The 22,002-nt window shown below is 35.2% G+C and overlaps 1 protein-coding gene across 18 annotated transcripts in view; it reads left to right on the top strand.

Annotated features, from left to right (window-relative positions):
- pde4ca (phosphodiesterase 4C, cAMP-specific a) overlaps positions 1–20,924 on the top strand; it is an 85,941-nt gene extending 65,017 nt beyond the window's left edge. For 17 of the 18 annotated variants that reach the window (XM_073925932.1, XM_073925884.1, XM_073925881.1 and 14 more), the window contains 13 exons: positions 2,119–2,155; positions 3,383–3,456; positions 3,533–3,582; positions 3,665–3,777; positions 11,707–11,800; positions 12,782–12,954; positions 13,051–13,149; positions 13,882–14,046; positions 14,126–14,225; positions 15,228–15,382; positions 15,471–15,593; positions 15,678–15,860; positions 16,757–20,924. In XM_073925932.1, the coding sequence (XP_073782033.1) occupies positions 2,119–2,155; positions 3,383–3,456; positions 3,533–3,582; positions 3,665–3,777; positions 11,707–11,800; positions 12,782–12,954; positions 13,051–13,149; positions 13,882–14,046; positions 14,126–14,225; positions 15,228–15,382; positions 15,471–15,593; positions 15,678–15,860; positions 16,757–17,236 (1,846 nt within the window). In that variant the 3' untranslated portion in view covers positions 17,237–20,924. Of the gene's footprint in view, positions 1–2,118; positions 2,156–3,382; positions 3,457–3,532; positions 3,583–3,664; positions 3,778–9,733; positions 10,002–11,706; positions 11,801–12,781; positions 12,955–13,050; positions 13,150–13,881; positions 14,047–14,125; positions 14,226–15,227; positions 15,383–15,470; positions 15,594–15,677; positions 15,861–16,756 lie in introns of those variants that run through there. The other variant, XM_073925940.1, reaches the window with a different exon arrangement.
- Positions 20,925–22,002: the final 1,078 nt, after the last annotated feature.

The raw sequence follows: 22,002 nt of genomic DNA on the forward strand, positions 1-22,002 counted from the left end.
TTTTATGCATATGCTTATGACAGCAGTCATAAAGTGTCATTCTCTCAGTTATGTTTTAAATGCAAATGTTACAACTTAAAATGAACAAAATTCACCTACCAATAATTACCAAGACAACATATCTTGTCATAAGTCTGTCATGAACATGTTTGTTGTAAGGAAATTATAATCAGTGTATCCGCTAAGTCTTAAAGTCTTAAAATGTCTTAAATCTCAAAAGCAAGTTTTGAAATCTAATAAAATGTTGTGTTGTGTTGTGTTGTGTTGTGTTGTGTTGGTCTTAAGTCTTAATTTTCTGTTGTTCATATGTGTAGTTACCCAATCTGGTCAGAAACACCCATACAATTGCCAAGAATCGTAATCTCAATAAAACTTTTAACTCTTTATTTAAAAATAGCATTTAATTACTTTCCTTTAATGTTTGCTTAAAAGTTCTCTATATATTTACTGCTGAGGATACTGACCTGACCTATATTTTTATTATTAAATTTATTAAATTATAATATTTTTATGATTGGGCAAGTGTAAATATTTCCCAATTGGGATATTAAAAAATCCTTAGCATTTAGCTCGGCAAAAGTCTAAAATTTCATTCATAATGGTCTTAAAATGTCTTAAAGTCTTAAATTTAACTTGGTAAGAACTGCAGAAACACTGATAATGGTGTCATTCATTTTATTATAGCATCTTTAATATTTTTCTTGACTTCTTGATTGTATTTGTTATTGAATTCCAATAAATATTAATGACACTGTTATAACATTGTTTGACAGAATATTGATACTTTCAAATTAGATATTTTAATGATAAATTCAATTTGCTCCACTGAAAAACGGTGTTCAGAAAAATATTCATGACACCGTTATAATGGCCTAATGACAGTCATGTTTATGACAGATTTATGACAAGTTATTTTCTTGATAATGTTGTTTTGTCTTGACAATTTAATAAGTTGTCAGGACAGACAAAAACAGGTTATGATATGTGTATTTGTTTATGTCAAGTTATGTCATAAAGACACTGCAAACAATGTGATCTTTACATACAAAAGACATAACTGCGAATAACATTTAGGGCTCTATCATACACCCAGCGCAATAAGGCGCAAGATGTTTTTGGCGCCATGTGATGCTATTTTCAGACAAAAGCAACCCTAGTTTTCTCGTTTTGCACAACTAAGATAGAGCCCTTAATTACAGCATGCATAAAATTTCTTTCATTTTCAAGATGTGCCGTGTCATGATTATAAATGTTTCATGACAGTCTTTTGAACACCCCTTCAAGTAAAGTGTGACTGTTAGTATTGGTCGTTTTGACTTGTCTTTTATATCAACAAAATATGCTGTTTATTCATCACGCAGTTATGTTACTGGCGCAGCAGACCTGTCAAGTTTCTGTTTGTTTTATGCTACGAGCAACACTTTTTTTCCGCCCATAATTTTGTTGACAAAACTAAAAGTGATGTTAAAAATGCACCGGAAATTTGATTTCTCATTTCATGACCCCTTTAAATAAACCTTTATGCAATTTTGTGGCTGTTAAAAGTCCTTCACGGAACCTTGAACCTTGGAAACAGTGCCTATAAAGAAGCCTTTATTTTTAAGAGTGTAGTGTCTGAAGTCCAGTCTAACCTCAGAGCCTCCCCTGTTTATTCTTCACCACCACAAATGATCCGCATGCCACCAAAAAATCCTTTGGAACAAATGGATAAAAATGCAAATCCTAGTGTGTTCCCCAGTTCGGCTTCTCTCCCACTGCTCCTCAAACACACGTGCATGACAAACCCTTCCCGAAAACGCTCTAGGCTCTTATTACGTGTTTCCATAAGCTTTTAATGGAGGACTTCTGGTATCCAATTGGAGGTGCCTTCCTTATGCTGAGCTTTATTTCTTTTATTTCCATCCAAACTGCATGTTAATCAAAAGCGTATTTCTCCTTTGAATGAAGCCGCGCTGTAACCTGAAGCCGACCACATCCTTAAGCCCCCACAGTTAAACTCTTTTTCACTGATCCTTTAGTTATTTTATGTGCCTCTTTTTATTATTGGGAGATTAAAGAGCTGTCTTTTCCTTTATGGCATTTTTGTGTTTGATTTGTTGATGTATTTTTCTCTTACAGACATGGAGAAGACATGATAGTTACACCATTTGCACAGGTTAGTAGTTGAGTGGGTTTTTTTTTTCAGTTAGACTTTATACCACACATTTGAAAGTTGGATATCTTAATATTTGGAGGTGGGGTTGTTTGTGAGTAAATGAAGTTTTCTGCCTTTGGCATCGCCGGGGTTGGGCCTTCCGCTCTTATGCATCTTGCTTTACGTGGGATTTGCGTCACCACTGTACTCCGTTTACAAAACAGGCTAGGAATCCAATACCATGTTCGTCGATATGGATGCTGACAGATGAGAAATCTGCATGGCTTTGGAAATCAGATACCCTTCATGTCCTTTTGAAACTCCTGAAGAGCTGTAGAATTTCAGACAAGCCAGACATTTGACATCTGAAGTTAAACTAATGGGAAAAAACCCATGTACTCAAGAAGCAAAATAGCTTAAGATACTTGTTACTTAGGTATTTTAAAAGACAAACTAATGTGATTTAAGATTAAAACATTTTGTTTTATCAAATATAATTTAAAAGTATATATTGATATTTATAATTACTAGTAAAATATATTGGCCAACGATATGTTGCCATTTACATTACACTAAACGACACAAGTGAAATAAAATATAAGTGATGTTATGTATACAGTATGCAAATTAAGTTAATGCAACTAAAGTGTCTACTTACTGTTTCGTATAATGTTTGTGAAAATAAAAGGTGAAAATATGGGTGAATAATTGTTAGTTTGTGATAAAGCTTAAGAAATCAATTTATGAAAAAATATAACATACCTATTCTTAGCTGTACTTATAATATAAATACACACAGTAAGTATAAAATATGTTAGGTTGCTAAATTGTTTACAAAGTTTAAAGATTAAAATACTAAAAAGGACAGATTCTAATGTACATAAAATAATTTGAAATTCATACATCAATTCAAATTTATTGCAAATGTCAATGTAAAAGCTAAATAGATTTTTCTAGCAATTTGTTAAATTCTGTTAAAACTTTTAACAACAATAGAGTTTCTATAAAACGATTGAATTAAAAAATACTGCTAGAAAAATGCTATTGTTATATGATTAAGTTTACATCTTTTATGGGTGTTTCAATATTTCTCTGTATAATATTAGTACAATCAAAAATTTTATTTTCTGAATTAACGATTTCTTTAAAATATTAAACTACAAAATTGTAGGAAAGTTACAGTATCTTTCAAAAAAAAAAAAAAAGGATGTATTCTTGACATAAACATATTTATTGCTTGTCTCATAGGTCCTTGCCAGCTTGAGGACTGTGCGGAGCAACTTTGCCGTTTTGACCCATCAGCAAGACCGCGTCCCTAGCAAGTAAGTCAGTCCTAGTAACCAAATATATGTTCAATTACAGTACCTTACAAGTGCTCAATCTTGCAAATCTTTACAGGAAGTCTACAGGAAACAACCCACCATCCATGTGCAAGACAAGCCTACCAGGTTAGACAATAAACTCTTGTAGACAGACCATTGACTCATTTGAGTGGTCATGAGTATATTAATGTGCTGCTGTATTTTGCAGAGGAGCCATTTCAGAAGTTGGCAGTGGAGACTCTGGACGAGCTGGACTGGTGTCTCGAACAGCTGGAGACTCTCAAGACACGTCACTCGGTCAGCGAGATGGCATCTAACAAGGTAGATAAAAAAACGGGCCCTCCAGGTGTTTACAATTCTGCAATTGCAAAATTAAGCAAGTCTCACAAAATTCAGGGGAACTTGCAGGTTTTGGGCAACCGTATACTTCAAATGAAATGAAAGAACGAACAGAAATTATGTAGTTTCAAACAAAGTTTATTTCAAAACAGCTTACCAAAGTGAACTTTAGGGGAGAGACAACGTTTAGCTACAGTACCATCTGTGACAAATGATGCAATCGGTGGTTGGGTTCTAGAACTCATTGACGTGTGTTTTCTTCCCATCGATGATTCTCACTAGCCACATGAATACAATAGAAGATCTAGTATGGATGTATTCACACCTGTACGATCTCTCAGTTTGATTTTAAAGATTCCCAAAAAGCCCACCTCATCACGTCACATTTTTTCTACAATCTGCGTCATTCTGTGTCTACCTCAGCCCAGGGTGTTGGAGTGTTCGGAAACAGTATACCATCACTCAGTTAGTTAAAATTCAGTTTGAATTATATTGTATACATATACTGTACACATAGTTAAAGCCAGAATTATTAGCCCCCCTGAATTATTAGCACCCCTGTTTATTTTTTTCCCCCAATTTTTGTTTAACGGAGAGAAAACTTTTTCAACACATTTCGAATCATAATAGTTTTATTAACTAATTTCTAATAACTGATTTATTTTATCTGTGCCATGATGACAGTAAATAATATTTTACTAGATATTTTTCAAGACACTTCTATACAGTTAAAAGTGACATTTAAATGCTTAACTAGGTTGATTAGGTTAAGTGGTCCCAGTTAGGTGTCCTTAACTACTTGTAATGTACTTGCATCAAAAAATAAATACAATGTTTTTACTGTGTTGACAATGTATTTGAGAACACTTATGGTGCTCTTGAGATGGGATACGGGTATGGTTATAGTTGGGGTTGGGTGGTATGGGTAGGTTTAAGGGTAAGTTAAGGTATAAGAGATGGTCAACAGTCTATTTAAAAATGTAATTACAGAAATTAATTACAGATGTAATTACATGCAGGTATTTAATCAAGCAAAAGTACAATGTAAAAACATGTATTTACACAATAAGTAAATTGTAACAAATTATTAGTTTCGGTGTAAGTACATATCAATTAAACCTACTTAATATAAAGTGGGACCGGTTAACTAGGCAGGTTAGGGTAATTAGGCAAGTCGATGGTTTGTTCTGTACACTTTCGGGGGAAAAAATAGCTTAAAGGGGCATATAATTTTGTCCAAAAAAATGTTTTTTAAAAAATTAAAAACTGCTTTTTCTCTAGCTGAAGTAAAACAAATAATACTTATAATAATACTTATAATAATAATAATACAACTAATATTATCAGACATACTGTGTTCTTTGCTCTGTTATCATTTGGTAAATATTTAAAAAAGAAAAAAATTTAAAGGGGGGGGGCTCATAATTCTGTGTGTGTGTGTGTGTGTGTGTGTGTGTGTATATATATATATGAGCAATAACACACAAGTAGCAGTGCGATATGGCTGTATATCAGCACAAGTGGGAGGCGTGCGTTGCCTTAGCATCCCACCAGTGCTGATAAACAGCCATATCGAACTGCTACGAGTGTGATATTGCGTTTATACAACAGTTCCACGGCACAATCATGTATATAAAAAAGAAAATCAAACACGGAGAGTCTAAAACCCTTTTGTATGAGGAACTACTTTCTTCCGCCATTCATTTACATCTGCAGCTGTCATCAGAACAGCAGAAGCCATTACTAATTCACAAACATCACTTTAGAGCTAGTATTTGAATAATTCTCTGTAGCGTAATGTTTAGTGATGACAAAACTGCTGATTTTGATAAGATTATAAGGCTAAATATGACATGAAATGCCCTCCATCTACAGAGAAATCTCCCTACAGTCTTTTACAGTCTACAGTATTTATCTGTTGCCGTCGGTATTGTGACGGGTACCAGGTGTCCAGCGTTTACCCGGAGACAGGAATGTAAAAAAGGAGACAGAAACTATTTCGCTCTTCCCATTGGCCTTTATGCATTTCTCCCAAGTGCTGAGGACTACATACATGCCAGTCAACGACAATGAGTAGGCAAAAGGAAAAGAAAAAAACACTCAAACATCCCTCACAAAATAAAATGTTACATTATTGAAATAAAAGAATAATACAGCGGTAGAGTGACCTGAACTGAACTGTGCTCCCATAAATGCGTGCTTGCCAATAAGGTGCTTACATCTCAAAAGTCCTCTTAAAGGGGATATGACATTTATACACAATGCATATCAAACATTAAGCGACCGTTACAATATCACAGTAATTAACCCCAGAAAAAAGCAGCGCAGCCACCAGACTGCTGTTGTGTTTGCGTTAAGGAGGGACAAGGCTGAATCCAACTTCTTATTCGCAGCTTCTTATTGACTCTATCCGGTCCACCTTAAAAACCGTGATGTTTCCATGTTTCAGCTTCTTATTCGCGCTCAACAGTTGTAATCTTCTCAGCTATACGGTCCTGGCTCCATCTTGTGGATAGACGATGTCCACCGTCTTTGACTAATGGACACCAACGCGCTGTCTCTCAGAAATGATAAACAATTTATATAGGCACCATCCTTGTAAATAAACTGCATAGTTGCAATCTAAACAACTAAATTCTCGTCTGAAATAGCCTTAAAAGTACATTATGTTGCCTAACAGCAGGAATATTTGTCAAACTGTAGAGTCTCTTTCTGCTTGTATGTGGGCGTAGTAATACATTTATTTATTTATACATATATATATATATATATATATATATATATATATATATATATATATATATATATATATATATATAAATAAATAAAATCATAATATCCTATTTTTCACAATATATTTCAGATGTTTGTCAATATTTGCATAAAAAGGGACAAATATAAGTACTTAAATTATCAGGGCTGTAGTGTGTGATAAATCTGAAGCATCACCAAGGAATTATTAAAGTGACATGTTCTAAATCTGGGGTGCCCAAACTTTTTCATATGAAGGGCCAAAAACCAAACATCATTGAGAGCCGTGGGCCAAAGGTAAAAATATCAAACTATTTTACATTAAAGTCGCCATGGGAAATTTCACTATTTATTTCATAATATTTCAAAATAAATAGAAAATACTACTTTAAATTGTATTAACTAATGCAGTATAACTTTTAAAATGTAACTTATAGGAATAAAAACATAAACAATCACATTTACCAGACAGTGGAGATCAATGCTAAATACACAAGTCAAGCAGAATCTGCCTTTGACTTGATTTAGTCACTAAATACTTTGCATTGACAGGTGACAGTATTTAAAGAAAACCTGATTAATTTACACCATTTAATTGAAACATTTAATTTCAGTTAGCTTTTAACAACAACAACAAAAAACAAACAAACAAAGGCTTACATTAAATTTAAATTGACTATCTCTAAACCATTCCCATCATTCTCCTCTTTTAGATGGGAGGGTGGACCAAATCAAAGGTTACCACAGGCCAACTTTGGCCCGCGGGGCCTAGTTTGGGCATCTCAGTTCTAAATAATGATGATATTAAAAAAACTCTTGCAGGGGCTCAGCAGGAGTATTAAACCTTACGTCTGAAAGGGTGAAGACCACAAATATAAACACTTATTTATCACAAAGTATAGAGATCAACTTGCATTGGATGCATACAAATACTTTTGTTTCCATACATTTTGGTAATGTTGAACTTAAAGAGATCTTTTAACACAGTCTAGTTATTTTGATTATTTAGAGTCTTTTATATATCAAATATAGTACAGTTTATAATGGATCAGAGGACAACATTTAAGTTTTTCTTTGTTTCACTCAATGTTCTCTTTATATAAATGACAGAGCCCAATGTTTCAGGAGGTCAAGCTTTAAAAATGTTATAAAATAATTGTCGGTGTATTCTCACTTCAAAGCAACACAAGAAATGACACAAACAGTACTGCAAATCTTGAGTAAAGCCACTTCGAAATAAGTTTAGGCTGCAGAAAAAGTAAAAAGTGATTAGAAAAATGAAAAGAACTGATTAAAGTACGAACAGTACTCGATGTCTCGTCACCCAGAGGTGGGGCTAAGCACTTATAGCCTTCTAACACAATACATCGACACTTGCTAATAGCAGCACCCAAATACTCTGCATGCCTGTGTGTTAGTTACACATGCAGCGGGTCATGCGTCAGGTTTCTATTTTCGTTTGGATTGGGATTCATGCATGTTGTGAATGGCTCCCATCCCCCGACCGTGTGCTGTAAAATGTGAATGAGAGGAGAGTCATGGATGAATTTCTCTCTCTCTTCATTCCTGCTGGGATTCCATAGCCTGTGTGACGTGTGATTTCGCTCAGCCACACGGCAACCACGTGCAGCGCGGACACACACACGCACACTCATGCGCATACATGAGCACATGCTGGTGTGTTTTCAGTGTCGGTGTAGTTGCTGCATGATAAGCCATTACCCTACTTTGGCTGAGGTGAAATATATTCATATAGAATAGTGCATGCATTTAGTATCGTGTTGTATTGCAGTATTGCATTTGATAGACCGTCATATTAATTGAACATTTTTTGTCGTCACATTTGCAGTGTTGTTTATATACATCATTAAAAAAACATTTAAAAGTAGACATTTCTATAGAATACTTAACACTTATTGTCGATAAAAAAAATGTATATGATATAAATAATCGAATATTGTTTATGCACTTAGTTATACTTAAACAATCTGAGAACAATGAAATGCTCGCATTCAAATGTTTGATTATGTGAAATATAATTCCAAATTTATTCCTGATTATTCCAAATTTAACATAAATATCCCGCTTAAATTTTATTCTATCTTCGTTTAGGAAGACCCCACCCCCAAAATCCATTATTTCTACCTCTTCCTCAAATCTAGGATCGGGCGACACGGCGGCTCAGTGGCTAGCACTGCTGCCTCATAGCAAGAAGGTCACTGTCCGGGCTGAGCCAGTCGGCATTTTTGTGCAGAGTTTACATGTTTTCCCCGTGTTCGTGTGGGTTTTCCCCAGGTACTCCAGTTTCCTCCCACAGTTTAAAGACATGACAAGGACTTAATGTGAATGCACAGGTGGGGTTGGCGATCTATTCCTATAGAGCTGTCTTATTAATTAAGGTATAGGCCAAACAAATCGGGGTAGCTCTCGAGAACTACATAATGACGTATCCCTCTTAATACTCATTGACAAGGCGTGAGCCTTGGGCTCATCTGTCTCTAAGCTCAGGGTTCTTTCCTAGGACAGCATGGCAAACCTGCTAACATGGTCAAGCATTATCTAACTATGAACTCTTGACAATCAAATATAACTTCAACAAACGGGCACATCCTTTTCCCTCATAGTGTGTTTGGGGAGAATAGAAACCTAGAAGAATAGATTTCCTTCAGAAAATATTACTGACCTCAAACTGAATATAATTCAGTATACAGTCTAAATAATACCTGTATGAGTTATCATGTGTGTTAATTGGAAATATTTGACAAGAAGACATGTAATACCCAAGCGAAATTAGGAAAAGATCATGCCATTAATTTGCCATAAAGCGTTTAAATAGATTTTTGACACCTCACACGTACACATTTTCTCTGCTCATGGTGAGCATCGAGCATCTATTTATTTCACTCCTCATTTCAATGGAAAACACATCCATCCACACATGCACGCACGCCACGCACTGCATGAAACGGCTCCTGAAGCTTTTTCATCTTCAAACCAAGTGCACATGGTGCAGCCCCAGCCCCTTAGATCCACCCATCGGGCCCCTGCATGTGCTGTGATGCCGACAGCCAATCAGACACCTTCCCCAGACCCAGCCTCAGCTTCTGAACTCTTCCAATTGGCCGGTGAGAATGAACTCACGCCTACAGGGTGGAGCCTGATCTCAGTGTTTACACATGAATCAGGCAGAGTAGCAGAGCGGAGCATGCGGATCATGCAGAGATGCAGACTCGCTCCTCGCTCACAGCCCAAAACAACTGCAGCCCATGGCATTTGCGGTTTGCACAGTCAGGCTGCTGTGGAAGTGGGAAGCTCATGCAACCTGGACCAGAGTGCTGAACGTGTCTGTTGCATGTGCACCGGTCAGAGGGAGCTTCTGTTTCGAGCAGGTTTCATTTGCTGCTGAAATGCCCGACGTCAGTTATTTGCTCTCTCTGTCATGGATGTATGTTCAGGTAAGGCTTGGGGGTTTATTTGCTTTGCTACTGCATTGGTTTTGTATGTGAAGTTGGATGGGATGTGATTAGATGGGGAGTGACACTATAAATCAAGGATGTTGCAGCATGTTGGTGTGAGGATTTCTGATTATTGTAAATGTTGGAAACAGAGCTTCTTGCTGCTTTTTGTGGAGATTATGATGCTTTTTCAAGATATCCATGCTTCATATCCATAGAAAATCCAAAAGATCACTTATTGTGAATTATTGCTATATTAAATGTCTTTGCTAATTATTATACAGATTATTATATATTTATTTATTATTTAGAGATTAATTATATTAGTTATATCGATTTTTAAATATTAATAATTATTATTTGCAAATAAATATAATACATACAGTATAAACATATGTATTAGCATTTTTATACATATATAATTTATTTATTTTTATTATTATTTTTTATCTTTGATTAATTGAAAGTTTAAAAAAAAAACATTTAAAAAATCCAACAATATAATATGATTTTATTTTCTTTAAATAAAATAACTGATGAATGATAATGCACATCTAATTTAAAATGCAATATAAAAATACATACAGTAAGTGAGCTATAAAGGTTAAATGAATAAAAACACTAGCAAAAATGATAACTAGAGGACATCAGTCTGTCAGTGTGTGTTTACTGTACATCACGCTTTCTGAATCGGAAGTGTTTCATTGTGAAACCTCGTGTATGATTACATAATAGCACAACACTGATGAGAGGCAACTCCTCCTGCTTGGTACAGCCCACAATCTTGGATGCCTGAATGAAGGGCTGAATTGAGCTGCATTCATATTTTGAGCTATACAGCATACAGCTGAGGCTGACCAGTTTATTTATTAATGTCTTGGGTATAAAACTAATTATAATAGATTGTCCATCCCAGGCTTTTTATTCAGAAAATATATTAATAGACATTTTTTGGAAAGGTTTCTCCTAAAGTACTATTAGTTTTTTTTTTTTTTTCAAATATTGTATGTGCACTTTCCATAATTAAATAATCTTAGCTAATAATAATGAAGATGAGTGAGATGTTACTATTCAAATGTTTAATGATTTTTAAAGCTAATTTTTCAGTCACATAAGTCACTTATCTTCACCAAAGATTATTTTGATCAATAGTACAGTAAAAACAGGAACAAAGTAAAATGTTATTATATTTTATTATAATGACTAACTTCAAGACAAAAATGGGTAATTATTGTAAATATTTAATTGAAATAATATTGTTTGCATGTTAAAATTGGCCTGTTTTTGTTATGGATAAAGCCATTGTTACTTGTTACTGACATGATGTTAATTCATAAATAGATTTAAGCTTAATGTGTGATGTTTTAGCTTTTGAGTTTGAAAGGGATAGCTTTCCGAGAAATTAAATGTGTCATCATTTACTCACCCTCCACTTGTTCCTGTTGAATTTTTTTTCTTTTGAACTGAAAAGTGTGCAATATTTTGAAAAATGTTGTAAACCGTTTACCATTAACATCTAAAGTAGTAAAAACAATGACAGAATTAGCATTTTTGAGTGAACCGTCCCTTTAATTCAGCACTCATTTGTGGAATACGAATTTAATGTGTACTGTGCAGAAATAAATGGATTAATGTGTTATAAGCAAAACATAGAGGGGATCGGAGATGCTTATTCTCAAAGCGTGTGTGTTTTCTTGTTCTGCAGTTTAAAAGGATGCTGAATCGAGAATTAACCCAGCTCTCAGAGACTAGCAAGTCAGGAAACCAGGTCTCAGAGTACATCTCCAGCACATTCTTGGGTAAAACCAACTTGTCTTTTTTTTTAGTTTAATGCAAATGTTTTCAATTCTGATTAGAACAACACAACATATTATGACTTGTGGGGGTAAAGCAGTGTTATAAAAATATTATTTGTATACTATTGATTGGTCAGTCATGACATTCTAGGTATGTTAAACTAATAACACATTAATCTGTGAGAGCATCTTAATTATTAGTGAATATATTTATATTTATACAGTATATGCTTATTTCTGTCAGTTCATGACTGTTTATGCATCTTGCAACTTAATATGAATAATAGATGGTTTAGTGTAGACTGCATTCAACCATTTTTTCTGCAAGATGTACATTTAATTAAAGAGAATTTAATCAAAGAGTACATTATTACAGCTCAGATCAATGTTTTGTGTCTTAATTGTTTAGTTTTGTGGCAAGTAGCTGTGTAGTAAGTGGGATAATGTACATCTAGCCAGCTGATTTTGCAGAATAAAGCCATTCAGTTTAATACAACAGTTGCTGATACGCCTGTTGAGCTTTACTCTTCAAGAACAACTGGCTGGATGTACATTTTCCCTAACTTAACAAATGAGCCCCTATTGTTACTATAACAACACTGCTTTTAGCAGGATTCTTTCAGGCTGGCATCAGTTTCTTAAATCCATGTCCAGCATGTATTAAAAAACTTCCAGATGAGAATTTAAAGGTTCAAGAAATCCATAAGTATTTTTTGACACCCACTACTACCTCTGCTCACAGCAGTTCATGCCCTTCATGTAGCATTTTTTTTTAAATAATGAGATAGACTTGAACTAAAAGAGGGGCCTTTCATGAACTTTTAAAAATGAAGAGCATTTTGTGCTTTAGTAGAGGTTAAAAATATGCAATTGACACGGTCAATATCACAAGTTTGCTTTAGATTTGATCAGTGTCTCATTGATTTGTGTAGCGAATCGTTGTGTGTCATTACATGCAGTGATAAAAATGAATTTGTGTTGCAGAGAAGCAACATGACATGGATATTATGTCCACCCCAAGCAAGGAGAAGGAGAAGAAGAAGCGGCCCATGTCTCAGATCAGTGGCGTGAAGAAGCCCACACACAGCTCCAACATCGCTCCCTCCAGCATCCCTCGTTTTGGCGTCAGCACCAACCGGGAGGATCTACTGGCTAAAGTGAGCATCAAAATCACCATGAGCGTGGACCTCATCAGCAGCAGTTATAATCAAATTCAGCATGTTTTAAAAATGGCATCCAACTCTCTTTCACAGGAGTTAGAAGACTTTGACAGATGGGGTGTGGATATGTTCAAGATATCCGAGTGTTCTGGCAACAGACCGCTAACGGTGGCAATGTACACAACCTTTCAGGTACAAAACACTGAACTTTTTTCTGCATGTGATGACTAGGGTTGCACAATAAATAGAATTGAAATTGAAATCGCAACTTATCAAAGGCTGTAAATATTATGCACAACATGTCAGAAAAGCACAGTTCTGTGATCAGTAGTAAATCTCCGAAGGCCAAAGGGCGCTCTCGTGCAGAAACTGCAAATAAGCTGCAATAAAGAGACCCAGAAAATAAAACAGCATTTAAATGCTATTATTGATAAATGTGACAAATAATCACACAACTACAGAATCATCTCATGAGAAGGATTTATGTCAGACACTCGACTGAAATTTTGAAGCGAGTTTGGAGTAAAAACATTATTAAATGTGGTATTTTTACATGCTTCCAGATCAGTAGCAACAAAAAGCTGTATATCATCAAAAGAATCTTCATCAAATAGCGTAATATTTACCTTTGATTTATCTTAGATTTTTGTGTGGCATGGAAACTATAAAGTGACGCTTTCTAAATCAGCAGTCACATAAAACATTGGGATAAAATATGGAGATCTCAGCGAGAGAAATTTGGAACTTAAATGTGAAAGGGTTAATATAAAATATATAAAGAATTACGCTGATTACATACATTACTGATTATACACTTCACTCTTTGTTTAAAGTTTAACGGAACCGTCTCCCATAATTCCTGCACAGTATCATTCGGCATAAAAAAAAAAATATTTACAATACCAAATGTCTTGTAATCCACAGGAAAGAGACTTGTTGAAATCCTTCAAAATTCCTGTAGACACATTCATTAACTACATGACGGCTCTGGAGGAAAACTACCGCTCAGATGTAGCTTACCATAACAGCATCCATGCAGCTGATGTGGTCCAGTCCACCCATGTCCTGCTGTCCACTCCTGCCCTTGAGGTTCGTCTCAGTCAGCTGCCTTTTGATCATCATCTCTGAAGAAGCAAGAGGTTTCACGTGTGCACTTGTGTTTTGCTAGGCTGTATTCACTGACCTTGAGATCTTGGCTGCAATGTTTGCCAGTGCCATTCATGACGTGGACCATCCTGGAGTGTCCAACCAATTCCTCATTAACACAAGTGAGTGAAACTACAGATTTTCATTACAGCTGGGTGGATTTCAAATTGTTGAGTTTCATTTGAATTTAGATTTTGGGATGACTTTAATTTACAAAATTGCAGTTTTTAATAAAAATGTTAGCATAAGTTTTTAATACACCAGTGATGTTAGTTATAGAGACAGTTCACCCAAAGTGTACAGTTCCTCATCATTTACTCACACTCCTGGGTCTCTGTGCACAATAAGTAGACAAGGCAGTACTTTCAGGGTATACATGAGGTTTTAAATAGTCAAATAGTTACAAAATTAAAAAGTCTTTAAATAACTAAAATCTTGTTTGGTAGTGCTAAAATCATTTTAAATGGGTCTTAATTTTCCTTTGTTTATGTAAAGCTACAAAATCAATCCCACACACAGTCTGTTGTTCATACGTTATGTTTTTAAAGATTTTATTATGTTGTTAATTATGTTTAATAGTTATGTTGCAAAAAAATAATTCATTAGAGTTAGTTTTTTAATAGGCAATGTACATTTCTTTCCTTATGGGCCCTTAAAATTCTTCAGCCCTATATAAGTCTGAAATTTAACTCTTTATGGTCTTAAAAAGTCTAAATTTGACTTTATGAAACCAGCAGGAACCCTGGTTTTACATCCCAACGAAACAGCTAAAGATTACTTTTTTGAGAGAGAGAAAGAGAGACTTTCATATTTAAACCCCAAAACCAAAGGTTAAGCTGGATGTTTTCATTCACTTTTAATTTTCAAAACCCATAAACAGGGACTCGTTAATAACGAAATTGTTACTTGAGTCATGTTAGATAGGGCGTTTTTTTTTTTTTTTTTTTTTTTTTTTTTTGACTGGTGGAATACTGAAAAAAAAAAAGAAATTGTTATTGTGAATTGATCAAATGTTTTTTTTTTTTTTTTTTTTTTTGAAGATTTTATAGCCATATGTTTCAGCTCTACTTGTGATTATGATTGCACACTGTATGGTTTACTAAGAGCATAATACTTCTCCTCAGACTCAGAGCTGGCACTAATGTACAACGATTCCTCTGTTCTGGAGAACCACCACCTGGCTGTTGGCTTCAAGCTGCTGCAGGAAGAAAACTGTGACATTTTCCAGAACCTGACCAAGAAACAGAGGCAGTCGCTGCGCAAGATGGTCATTGACATGGTGAGCAAATGGAAGCAATGACAATTCTAGTTAAAAGCTTTCTGAGAACTACTACTGTATCATTTACTGAGTGTTTGACTCTTCACAGGTCTTGGCCACTGATATGTCAAAGCATATGAACTTATTAGCGGATCTCAAGACTATGGTGGAGACAAAGAAGGTGACCAGCCTGGGTGTACTACTGCTAGACAACTATTCAGATCGCATACAGGTGTGTTTGAGCTTCTGTTTTATATAGTTGTGCGTTTTCTTTTTATAGATTAATGCTTAAGGTTTGAGTATTTTAAATGTTTAGGTTCTTCAGAACATGGTGCACTGCGCTGACCTGAGCAACCCAACGAAGCCGCTGGAGCTTTACCGTCAGTGGACAGATCGCATCATGGTGGAGTTTTTCACTCAGGGCGACCGAGAGAGAGATAAGGGGATGGAGATCAGCCCCATGTGTGACAAACACAATGCCTCTATTGAGAAATCACAGGTGAGTGAGAGGGAATGATAAATCATGTGCTGCAAACAGTGCTTAAGGACTTGTAAAGTCTTATATAACATAATATAATATAATATAATATAATATAATATAATATAATATAATATAATATAATATAATATAATATAATATAATATAATATAATGTACACTACCTGACAAAACTCATAGTCATCCTAGTTGTTAGAGCAATAAATAATAACTTCTAGTTGATCATTTGGAAAAGTGGCACACGGTAGATATTTCAAATGAATCATCTGTTGAACTGCATCATAATCATCTCAAGTACTGCAGAAGACCTATTGGAACCTGCATGGACCCAAGATAGAATTTATTTAATTTATTAATTTATTAAGAATATAATATAATATAATATAATAGCTGGAAGAGTATCCACCACATAAAATGAAATACCAGAGTAAATGGTGGTTCACTGCGCTGTGGCAACACCTGATAAATCAGGGACAAATTCAAAGGAAAGTGAATAAGTAATTCTAATATATAAAATTAAATATATTACAAAAAAAGGATGATAAAAATGTTGCTTTAGCAACTAAATAAATCTAAAATAAAAACAAAATAAATTACAAAACCAAATTAAACTTAACCAAATTAAAATGTTAAACTGATCATATAAAAATGAATACTGACATAGAATAGGATGCTATAATAGTATATTATTATTTAGTGGGTATCCTCTAAATCAGGGGTGCCCAATCCTGTTCCTGCAGAGTTCAGCTGCAGCTTTGATCAAACACCCTTTAATTACCAAGTGCTCCTTCAGGTCCTACTTAATTGTTTTGGGGGTTGGAGCTGAACGTTGCAGGAGGGTAGATTTCTGATTTCTCTGAAAAAATACAACTAAACTCCTCTTGCCTTGTTCATCAGGTGGGCTTCATCGACTACATCGTGCACCCGCTGTGGGAGACCTGGGCGGACCTGGTTCACCCTGATGCCCAGGAGATCCTGGACACGCTGGAGGACAATCGAGAGTGGTACCAAAGCATGATCCCTCACAGTCCCACCTCCACCCCAGAGGACAAGAGCGCTGTGATGGGGATGGGGGCTATGGGAGGTGGCATCGCTTCAGCGGGGGATAAATTCCAGTTTGAACTGACCTTGGAAGAGGAAGGTGAGTCTGACGTGGAGAGTCCCGTGGATGAAGACTTGACTTCCAGCACACGGGACTCCTCCAGGACAGATCCCCAAGGCAAACAAACATCTCCAGCTGCCCGCTTGCTGTCCGCTCGCTCCCCCGGCTGCAGGACAATGTCTTTTAAGATGGGCGAGCCACCAGACAGCGAAGATGAAGACAAAGAACTTGACCAAGAAGGGAAAAGCGTGTCGTGCCTGCGTTTGGGAACATAACACTCGTGCACTTTTTTTTTTTTTTAGTATTTTTTCTTATTTGCTTTTTTCGTACCTCTTCCTCACCACCTCCCAGTCCCACTCCATCCCATTTTCAGCTTCCTTGGGTGGAGGTGACGCAGTGCAGGAGAGGTAAAAAGGCTTCAGCGGGACATTTTTATACCGTAGTCACCTTGCACTGGAGTGCTGAAGCTGTTTTTATGACTTCGGGATTTGTAAAACATTCAAATGTACTCGAGTGTCTTCCTGTGACGTACCAGGGTTTCAATTAATGAACAAGTGGACTTTCGAGAGCCGACTCTGAACATATTGATTGATAAACAAGACACTTTTTACGTGAGACGAAAGTGCACTAAAATGTTTTTTTGTTTTTTTTAAAGACACTGTTGACTTAAAGCTGGTCTATTATTAGCTGAACAAAAAAACAGCCTGACCTTAACACAACAGAACATCTCAGGATTCAAACAGACGATTGCTTTCATGTAGCAAACAGCTCGAGGGTACCCACATAGAGACCGCCGTCTTCCTTGGATCGCTCTTAAAATCTGTAGACTGAAGTCGAGCCATGATTGTGATCTTTTTTGTACTTGTATGTGGCGCCACCTAGTGCTTAATAGTGGAACCGCAGCCACATTTATAGGATTTATACCACCGTGTGGCTTTGTTTTGTTGTTCCTTTGCACTCGTTTGGCTGTTATAATTTGAACTTGATTCCCTCCTCACCTTAATTTCTAGGAATGCTGCTGGCGTCCACATGGTTTACATATGCTTCTCGTTTATTTGTTTATTTTCTCAGAGCTTGAGCATTAGTATGTCACAGCTTGCTTCTGATTGACCAGGTAGCACTTTAGAGGACGTTTTTGTCATTGCCAAACAAACACGCTGCTCCATCAGTAAGGGCTGGAGTCAATATTAACATGTGGTAGACTAGTTTTGGCAGCGTGCGAATGTGCCCTTTAAATTGGTCTCTGGAAAGCTGGGCTGGATTGGAAACCCACACTGTAAATAAATATCAGTTAATTAACAGTCCTGTATTTTGGGATTTGTGGGTGGTTTTCAGTTATTTACACTTCAGAGTGCATTATGGGACAGTAATGTCTACTGAAACTCCACAAATGTAACAGTAAAGTTTAAATTTTGAAACAATATATTGCATAAAAATTTAAAAGGAAGAACCCAGCAAATAATTGTGTTTAATAGACGTCTAATTGACATCTAAACGTAGACAGCTTGGCTAAAACAAGGCTAAACTTGGGCTGTCATTGAAAATCTAATAGACATCTAAGCATAGCCCAAAACTAGACTAGTCATCAAATCGACAGATTAGGCAGCCTTTATATGTGTAGTCATTCATTTCTGTTTATTTGTTTACATCTGTTTACATCTATTAGATTTTCATTGACAGCCCAAATGTATCCTTGTTTTAGCTAATACGACTATGTTTAGACGTCTATTAGACATATTTCAAAAACAAAAAATGTTTGCTGGGTACTTACTTCCAGGGCCGTTTATATCGAATTTGATATTTATCTGCACAGCGCTACCCACTGCGCCACCATGCTGCCCAAAAATGAAATGCTAAATAATAAAAAATGTATAAACATTTCAATAAAAGCCACTTTGTTAAACTTTCCAACATCCATAGTTAATATCAAGGTCCTGTAATGCAATTCATAAGTGTCAATAAACAGAAAACACCCATGAAGCACAAAATACAACTGTTAAGTGACAAACTGGCAAGACACTGGAGGTGAAGAGGGTCAAAACGTAACTAATATATATAGCATCATACTTTCCTATTGCTATTTTTCAAGTTTTTAAAATCGTATGTTTGAATATGCAATAAGGCATTATTTTTATTAAATATTTGATAATTTGCATAAACTTATTGTCCAAAAGTCTGTGTTTTGATGAACTAGCTTTACATTTTTTGAGCCTATAACCATGTTAGATGTTTTTTACAGGGAGGATTTTTGTTAGGAATTCTTTTTATCACACAATGACAGCTCGTAAATGTTCAAATAAACACTACAATTATGTGTGAACATATCACTCTGTATAAACCCTTCAGAGTATAGATATGAATAAAACTGTGAAGTTTGTTAGTGCTGCTAAAGTGGATATTTATTTAAATAATCTATCATATTTTGAGCAAACGTCCTTTACAATTTCAAGTGAAATCTGCAGACACAAATTTATCAAGTGCAACAATTACAATTAAACAGCTTATTTGGATTATTTATTTGCATTAGACTGACAAAAACATCTCAAGAATCTCACAATTGACAGTGTTTTTGCCTCCAGTGTCTCTCCTTAATGGATTGTTGTTGTTGATTTTTTTTTTTTACAGTGCACATTAGCTGTCCAGAAAGTGATCTGTGTCCTTAAACCACATGTGTACTTTCTCTGTTTCTGTGCTGGTCACACTGAAAATAAGAGGTACAGTTGAAGTCAGAAATATTAGCCCCCTTTGAATTTTTTTCTTCTTATTTTTATATTTTCCAAATGATGTTTCACAGAGCAAGGACATTTTCACAGTATGTCTGATAATATTTTTTCTTCTGGAGAAAGTCTTATTTGTTTTATTTCGGCTAAAATAAAAGCAGTAATTACTTTTTAAACACCATTTGAGGGACAAAATTATTAGCTTCTTTAAGCTATTTTTTTCTCAATAGTCTACAGAACAAACCATTAATATACAATAACTTGCATAATTACACTAACCTGCCTAGTTAACCTAATTAACCTAGTTAAGCCTTTAAATGTCACTTTAAGCTGTATAGAAGTGTCTTAAAAAATATCTAGTCAAATATTATTTACTGTCATCATGGAAAAGAAAAAATAATCAGTTATTAGATATGAGTTATTAAAACGATTATGATTAGAAATGTGTTGAAAAAAATCTTTCCATTCAACAGAAATTGGGGAAAAAATAAACAAGCGGTCTGATAATTCAGGGGGGTTTGTAATTCTGACTTCAACTGTATATTAACATCTTTACAAATGTATGATGGAAATGTATGAAGGAAAGTGAACAGGGTTTGTTCTGAAGGAAAGCAAAGCTGTACGCTAGCTGTCGAACACACACAAAGCCAAAGTCCATTGTCGTGCCAGAGTTTTTGTGTTCTTCGGTTTTTGGCGATTGATCCGTGCTCTGCTCTTCACAGGGACATTGCCAATGACAGTACAAGTGCCAAGCAAAGCATGATCCATGCTGTACTGTAATTTCCATTTTGCCACTGGCTAATTTCCATCAATATGACATCTACTACTGTCGCTAACATACTGAGTTGATCATTTCTATCTTTCTTTATTCAGCGTTTTATTTAAGATTGTTCAAGTCTTTCTGACGCATCGCAGGTCAGATTATTTGTGTCCTTTTTTATACACCATGGTATGAACTTTAATATTGGATACAGTGAGTCTTTGTATGTAATTGGATCACAGTCAACGGGGCTTTAAATGTTCATCTTCATGTCAGTCTGTGCTCTTCACAGCAGCGTTTCGTGTGGTGAAAGAAATATTGAGTGGCCGTGCAGAGTTTTGGTCACGGCACACACCTCTGTTTGGTCTCTTTCTGTCGCAGATTTGACAATCCCAACAGTACTGTTTACCACTACAACTGTTACTAATGTTGCTGTGATTGTTTTCCTCTTCCCAATGCCAATAAACAAAGAAATATTAGTAAGACGGACTCGGTTATTATTAAGCAGATGTAATCTTGATTACCTTACATAGGAAAAATATCTGAGCTTCGGCTTGTCAAAATTTTGGACAAGAGACATATTTATATACAAATATTAGAGAGAAAAAAGGATAATTATTTATGGGTAATGCTTGATAGTCAGGTAATACTGTATAGCTTTTTAAATGTTATACTGTATGAACATGTTCTCATGGTTAACGCTAATACAGTGAGTGATGTAATTATAACAACATTATGACATTAAATTGTTATACTAAATTATCTAAATTCATTTGGCGTGAATCAAAATTATGACCAATGTTATATTTATTTAGTAATAAATTGCTCTTTTAAATGACTTTCTCTCATGATTTTTTATTATGTTATGTTATTATTTTTACTTGTCATCACAATATGAATTTTTTAATGTCACAGTTGTAATTTTATTCTATAAAAATAATTTTTCATAATTAAGACTGGGCATTTTATAATACAGATGTTCTAAGAAGTCTAACCGTTTTCATAATTTAAAACATTATTATTTTAAAAAATGGTCCATTCTTACTGATTTTCTAATGATTTCAGAATAAAAATAATACATAATCTGAAGTAACTTTCATACCTAAACATTTCTATAATTTCATCATTTCACCTATCAGAATTAGTTAATTTATAATTAAGTGTCATACTGAGTCAAAATCATAATTGATATTTTTATTAAAAATGACTTCATAGTGTTGACTGTCATAAATCAATGTTTTTTGTTTGTTTTTTCATAATTCCTCGTTATCAAGGTGTGAATTACAGGGGGGTTTGGGGGATTGACCCCCCAAATTTACGCTTAATCCCCCATGAAAGATGTCAAAACAAGATAGGGGGGTTGGGTCAGTTCTTTAATACTGAGAAATATTTCACTTTGATCTGTGTATTTAAAATAATAGATAACATAAATATACACCTATAGCGCATGTGTTTAGACTGTGGGGGAAACCAGAGCACCCGGAGAAAACCCACGCAAACACAGGGAGAACATGCAGGCTCCACACAGAAATGTCAACTGACCCAGCCGAGGCTCGAACCA

The sequence above is a fragment of the Danio rerio genome, chromosome 2, assembly GCF_049306965.1.
Source record: "Danio rerio strain Tuebingen ecotype United States chromosome 2, GRCz12tu, whole genome shotgun sequence".
NCBI lineage: Eukaryota > Metazoa > Chordata > Actinopteri > Cypriniformes > Danionidae > Danio > Danio rerio.